Source organism: Pongo pygmaeus, chromosome 8, assembly GCF_028885625.2.
Source record: "Pongo pygmaeus isolate AG05252 chromosome 8, NHGRI_mPonPyg2-v2.0_pri, whole genome shotgun sequence".
Taxonomy (NCBI): Eukaryota; Metazoa; Chordata; class Mammalia; order Primates; family Hominidae; genus Pongo; species Pongo pygmaeus.
The window spans coordinates 103,751,691-103,758,841 of record NC_072381.2 but is presented as its reverse complement, the minus strand read 5'-3'; the positions used below and the strand labels follow the sequence as shown (position 1 = coordinate 103,758,841).

The 7,151-nt window shown below is 41.7% G+C and overlaps 1 protein-coding gene across 6 annotated transcripts in view; it reads left to right on the top strand.

Moving 5' to 3' along the window:
• Window positions 1–4,285: 4,285 nt before the first annotated feature.
• HPS1 (HPS1 biogenesis of lysosomal organelles complex 3 subunit 1) overlaps window positions 4,286–7,151 on the top strand; it is a 32,369-nt gene continuing 29,503 nt past the window's right edge. For 3 of the 6 annotated variants that reach the window (XM_063670138.1, XM_054503549.2, XM_054503551.2), the window contains exon 1: window positions 4,286–5,698. Coding sequence is in view for 2 of the 6 variants with exons in the window: in XM_063670136.1 (XP_063526206.1) it covers window positions 6,715–6,959 (245 nt within the window). In the remaining 4 variants the exon portion in view is untranslated. Of the gene's footprint in view, window positions 6,960–7,151 lie in introns of all 6 variants that reach the window. The other 3 variants (XR_010127455.1, XM_063670137.1, XM_063670136.1) reach the window with 2 other exon arrangements.

Sequence of the window (7,151 nt, the reverse complement as noted above, 5' to 3'; positions counted from 1 at the left end):
ATTGACCTCATATAGGAGAAATCAGTTAAATTGAACTTTAAGACAAGTACATGGGGTTGCTGCAGCAGCAACTGAAATGTATTATAGTAGAATTTCACCACATGTGCACCTAATGTCTTGCAACTCAGCTATGTCCATGTATGCGTGGGTGGTGGGAGGCTGAGAAAATTGGAGGAGACAGTGAAAGGAAAGATGAAGACAGAGACAGGGAGAGAAAGAATGAACAATCAAAATAATGCAATGAGAGATGCAGGAAAGAATAAAAAGCAACGTGAAGGGTAATTATGTGGGAAACTCTAAATAAATATAATCTAATAATAACAATGTCTCATGCAATTTAAAATAGGTAAATAATAAAAAATGCATTATAATAATACCATACATATTGAAAGCTGGTAAATGGAAGACATATTAACATCCTTACATTTTCAAGAAAGAGGTAAAACTACTAATTTACATTAAACTTTGAAACGTCAAGGATACATGTTTTAGTCTCTATGGTAACCACTGAAAGAATATTTAAAAGAGTATATTCTTCTAAGTGAATGGAGAGGCAGTGGAATCATAACAAAAATGCTTCATCTAACAGAAAGCAAGAAAGAAGACAAAGATAATGAAGAACAGGACAAATAGCAACTAGCAAGATAATAGATTTAAAACCAAATTTATTTGTAATGGCACTAAATGTAAATGGAATAAATGCTCCAATTAAAAGACAAAGGTTGTCAGATAAGATAAAAGAAAGTTCAACTAAAAGCTATTTCAAAAGAAATATCTAAAATACAAGAAATTAAAAGGAGTAATGGAAACATATGCCATGCAACAAAAGGTGATGTCCTTATGTTTATATGAGACAATAAATGCTTTTGTAAAACCAAAAAGCATTGCTAGTGATAGGGACATTTCATAAAGATGAAAGTTTTGATTTAACAGTAAGATATATAATTATAAATCTGCATGTACCTAATGATATCTCCTATATGTGAAGCAAAAATCTCATAGAAATAAAAGGAGAAATAGAAAAATTTGCAATTATAATAGATTTTTAACTGCTGTTTCTCTCAGAAAATGAGAGAAAAGGCAGACAAAAATCAGAAAGAATAGAAAAGATTTAAACAATACAATTAACATTTTATCTAAATGATATATAGAGAACATTACAACAACAAATGAATAAAGTCCTTTTTCAACAACACATCAAAACGTTTATAAAACGTGATTATATACTGTGACATAAAGTTTCAAAAAACTTCAAAGAATGATAACATACAATGTATTTCTGACAGCAGTGGAATATAAGTGGAAATGATAGATAGATAGATAGATAGATAGATAGATAGATAGAGATAGAAAACTAGAAAATCTCCCTGTGCTTGAAAATTAAGAAACACACTTGTAAATATTCCGTGAGAAAAAAATCAGAAATCACAATAAAAAGTAGAAAATATTTTAAACTAAATGGAAAATACTACATATAAAAATGTGCAGAAAGAACTTCCAATTTCTGGTAATGTTAAAATTATATCAGACTGACCCTTTTGCCAATAACAATTATGAACCTTAGACAAAATTTGAAAAAACAATTCTTTGAAGGCAATGCAGAACAGCTAAGAACAGGCAGAAAGTGCAGGAGATACAGCTCTCGAATGAAGAAAATCACACTGGGTGATATCCACATTTATTTGGCTTTTCTCCTGAAAGAATTCCCCTAGTTCACAACAAGTCCATCAGCAAGCAGCTATTATATTAGGCCATGGAGTGACATTGGTGTTCAAGACTGCCAGAGCAGCTGAAAATTGAATGGAGAGGGAAAGGGAACAGGTGGGAGAAACTTAAAAAGCTGGTACAAAGTACACTCAAATATCTGGCTGACCTCTGAACTATACTCTAAATAAATCAAAAGAAAAATTAGCATTTTAAAGTAATTGAAAATGAAAACATGGCAGATAAAAAGTTGTGGGATGCTGATAAAGCAGGACCTTGGGGAAGATCTACAGCACTAAACTCCATTAGAAAAGACAAAAGTTCTCAAATCAATGGCCTCTGTTTCTACCCTAAGAAACTATTAAAAAGAAGAAAAAAAAACCCAGAGTAAACAGAAGATAGGAAATAGTAACTATCAGAACAGAAATTGATGAATTAAAAAACAGAATCAATAAAAATTGATTCAACCAAAAACTGCCTCTAAGAAAATCAATAAAATCCTTTTAAATTTATTGAATAACAAAGACTCCAAAAATAGATTCACACACAGATGGTCAATTGATTTGAGACAACTGTGCCATGGTAATTAATTCAATGGAGAAAAGATTTATTCATTTATTTATTTGAGATGGAGTTTCACTCTTGTTGCCCAAGCTGGAGTGCAATGGCACGATCTCGGCTCACTGCAACCTCTGCCTCCTGGGTTCAAGTGATTCTCCTGCCTCATCCTCCCGAGTAGCTGGGATTACAGGTGCATGCCACCACGCCCAGCTAATTTTTTTTTTGTATTTTTACTAGAAATGGGGTTTCACCATGTTGGCCAGGCTAGTCTCGAATTCCTGACCTCAGATGATCTGCCCTCCTCAGCCTCCCAAAGTGCTGGGATTAGAGGTGTGAGCCACCGCGCCTGGCTGAGAAAATATTTTTTTTTCAACAAATGGTGCTAGAAAAATTGGACATCTATATGCAAAAAAACAAAAACAAAAACAAAAGCAAAAAACTAAAACCTCAACCTTCTTTCACATCACACACAAAAATTAACTCAAAATGGATTGTGAACCTAAAGACAAAATCTACGACTATTAAATTTCTGCAAAAAAGAAAAAACAGGAGAAAATCTCTGTGACTCTGGCTAAGCAGAGACTTTACATAGGACACAAAATGCACAAACATTTCTGCTCTTCAAAAGTCACTGTAAAGAAAATGAAAAGACAAAGCCACACACTGGGAAAAAAAAATCTAATAAAGGGCTTGAATTCAAACACATAAATCAAATAAATAATAAGACAAACAATCTAATTTTTAAATAGGCAAAATTTGAACATTTAACATACTACCACATACCTACTAGAATGGCTAAAGTTAAAAAAGGACAATATCAAGTGCTAACAAGACTACAGAGCAATTACAACTCTCAGTGTTGCTAGGAGGAATGTAAAATGGTACACCCACTTTGGAAAATGGCTCAGCAGTTTAATATAAATTTAAACATAGACTTACCATACAGCCCAGCAATCCCATGAGTAGATATTTACCTAAGAGAAATATAAACTTATGTTGAACTACCTCACACCCATTAGGATGGCTACTATAAAAATTTTAAAGAAAATAGAAAATAGCAAGTGTTGACAAAGATGTGGGTAAACTGGAACCCTTGTTCCAGGTTGGGAATGTAAAATGATGCAGCTGCTGTGGAAAACAGTATGGTAGTTCCTTAAAAAATTAAAAATAGAATTACCATATGATGTAGCAGTTTCTCTTCTGGGTATATGCCCAGAAGAATTGAAAGCAGAGTCTCAAAGAGATATTTGTACACTCATGTTCATAATGGCCTTATACACAATGGATGTAACCCGATTGTCCATCAGCAGATAAATGGATAAGCAAAATGTAGTATATACAGACGATAGAATATTATTCAGGCTTACAAATAAAGAAAAAAGGAAGGAATTCTCACATATGCTACAGCATGAATGCACCTTGAGAATATTATGCTAAGTGAAATAAGCCAGTCATAAAAAGACAAATACTGTATGATTCTACTTACATGAGGTACTTAGAGTAGTCAAATTCATAGAGACAGAAAGTAGTATTGTGGTTGCTACAAGGAGGAATGAAGAATTGTTGTTGTTGTTGTTTTTGTTGTTGTTTTTGAGATGGGAGTCTTGCTCCATTGCCCAGGCTGGAGTGCAGTGGCACGATCTTGGCTCACTGCAACCTCTGCCTCCTGGGTACAAGCGATTCTCCTGCCTCAGCCTCCTGAGTCACTGGGACTACAGCTGTGTGCCACCACACCCTGCTAATTTTGTATTTTTAGTAAAGACAGGGTTTCACCATGTTGGCCAGGCTGGTCTCAAACTCCTGACTTCGTGATCCGCCCACCTTGACCTCCCAAAGTGTTGGGATTACAGGCGTGAGCCACCACACCCAGCCAGCATTATTGCTTAATGGATATAGTTTCAGTTTTAAAAGATGAAAAGAGCTGTGGAGATGGATGGTGGTGATGGCTGCATAGCATTAGGAATGTAGTTAACACCACTGAACAATACACTTAAAATGCTTAATGATCAATTTTACATTACATGTATTTTACCACAAACAAATTTGAAAAAAGAAACATGTTGACACAAAAAAACCTGTACATAACTAAAAAATAGATTATATTGGATTACATAAAAATTTAAAACTTTGGTGCTACAAATGATACCACTAAGAAAGTGAAAAGACAAGCCACATAATGGGAAAAAAACTTTTGCAAATCAAGTATTTGATTAGGGGCTTGTATCCAGAGCATATAAAGAACTCTTACAACTCAATAATAAAGACAATTTAAAAATGGATAAAGGATTTGAATAGACATTTCTCCAAAGAAGGTACACAAATAGGCAAAAAGCACATGAAAAGATGCCGAACGTCAGGGAAGTGCAAATAAAATCACAAGATACCACTCCACGCTGGGTTACTATATTTAAAAAAAAAATCAACAGTAACAAGCATTGGTGAGGATGTGGAGAAATCAGAATCCTCATACATTGCTCTTGGGAAATGGAAACTACCAGTAGGGGAATGAATAAGTAAATAACAGCATATCCATTTGAGGAATTCATTCAACCACTGAAAGCATAGTGAGTGAATGATCTCAACGGTGGGCTGAGGAAAGAGATGCCTGTGGTAGGGCTATGTGCTGTAGATGGGGAGTTGGAAGAATTTGCCCTAAGGTGGTCTGGAAGGTGTGGGTAGTGGGTTGGGGGGAGTGATGCTCTCTTTGATTTGCAAGTGGTGGAGGTATTGATTCTTAGCCTCTGCCTTTCCCCCAAGGGATGCTCAATTTACTATATCCCCAGCCAGTTCCTGCAATCCGTACCCTGCTGGGCTGGGTTCAAAGTTCCCAGGTGGCACCCAGGCACTGAGGGGTGGACTGTTCAGGGATTTAGGCCCTTCCAGAGCGCCCCCTCCACTTCCAGCCATCTCCAATACACATATGATTTTTTAAAATAAATATTGCAAACATAGGTTCAACACAAAACTCCTAATGTGCACTCCACTCCCAAAATAGATGGAGAACTCCTATAAAGAAATTCCAGCGTTGGCACTCTGGGGGCAACTGAGCCCTTCTGTGCGCTGTGTCACCTCCCCAAAGGTCAGGGAGAGCAGTCACAAAAGGACAGCTCTAGCCCCAGAACTTCAGTTCATTAAGCAAAGCCTAGGGTTCCAGGGCATGGGGAGGAGAGAAGGGATCAGTTGAGGAGCCAGGAAACCTGGGTTCTGAGCCTGGTTCGGCCCCTCAGCAAGTTATTTCTTCTCTCAGCTTCCGTTTCCTCTTCTGTAAAATAAGGCATGGGCAAGGCCTGGCAGGGGCGGGGCCCGAACCTGCGGAAGGCGACGGCGGCTCCGGCCCCTCCCGGGGCGGGGCGGTCACGTGCGCGATCACGCGTTCCTACCCGGAAGTGCGCCGGGGCTCCTGCAGGCGGGGCGCTGTGCGGGCCGCGTTCCGGTACGTGGGCCTCCGGGCTGTCCCCTCCGGGGGCGGCGATCCTCCCTCCGGAGCCCCCCGCAACCCTCCCGGAAGTGGGGGAGGGGCCCTAGGGGTCCCGGAGCGGGCCCACCCCTAGCTTCACCCACTCCGGGCGTGTGGCTGTGGGCCGGTCGCTTCCTCGCTCGGAGCCAAAGTTCCTCAGCCGTGAAGAGGGTGGATGTCACAAGTCAAGCCTCCTTCCCAGGGTGGCCGTGAGGTGGTTCGGGGGTGGGGGGAGGTGGGGATTTGGGGTGAAACTGGACAGAAACTGGCGTGCTAGGCAAACGGGAGCCCCGCGGCGGCGAGCCGCTGACTCGCTCTCTCCAGAGACTCAGGGGCAGGGCCGGGCTCCGAAGGTGTGGGACCCCAGAAAGAGCTGCTGAAGACAGGACCAAGGGCCACAGGGTGGTTTGCTGGGGTCCAGATGGTGAAAGTGGGCGCTGGAGGTCGCCCCAGGTTGGCCCCCCCGCCATCTGGAGCTCCTTTCGCCACTGAGTCCCCTCCGAGTTCCCTTTCTAGGGCAAGATAGCGAGGTGAAGCGGAAGTCACAATGTGACACTGGCGAGGTTCTCTTCCCAGCAGCCTTTGGGAAGCATTCCCCTGTTTCGGGAATATGGCATTCGGGCCAATCATGTGGGTGATGGAGCCCGTCTCAGGGTTCGGTTGCTAAAGGCCGAACTCGTAACAGCAGTCTCTGTGGCGGGTAGTCACTTGCCTCTTGCTCGCTCACAGTGCTTGACTTCCTAATTAAGTTTTCTGTTGCTCCTGCCCTCTATCCAAATATGAATGATTCCGGAACCAGATTCGTTAATCCTGTTATTTGACGAAGGGAAGCTGGGAAATAGGAATAATGATCCCCACACCTATGTAAGAACGCAGTTTGCTACGGTTACTTTGCAGCTTGCCTGGTCACTCCCATGATCTGACCCTGTAGGGAGGTAGAGTAGGGGATGTTGCTCTATTTCTCCGCAGGAGTTTGAGGCTCAGAGAGGTTTATGCGACTAGGCAAAGCCACAACTAGAACTTGGTCCCAGATGCCTTTCCTGTTAGTTTCCTTCCATTCATTGTATCATCCCAGGATCCCCACTCACTTCACTGGGACTGCATCCTCACCGCCTGGGATGTGCTATGCTGTCTCCCGTCAGTCACTCCTAGCAAGCTCCCTGGGGCTGCTTGGGGAGCTCTGGGTGACCCGCAGAAGTGAGAGCACTTCATGGGAACAAAGGAGGAAGGAACAAAAGTAGGCACCTGCTCTGTGCAAAGGGCTGTGCTGGCTGGGTTTCTATTCTCCATTATGGGAGGTGAGGGGCAGGATCCCAGATATGTTCTTAGCAGACTGCCTCAGGGCCTGGAGAGACCAGGGACCACACAGCCCTTCTCCAGCTTGTCCTTTTGCAACGGGCAGCAGTCAGGACCAGGGCATCTGCCTGCC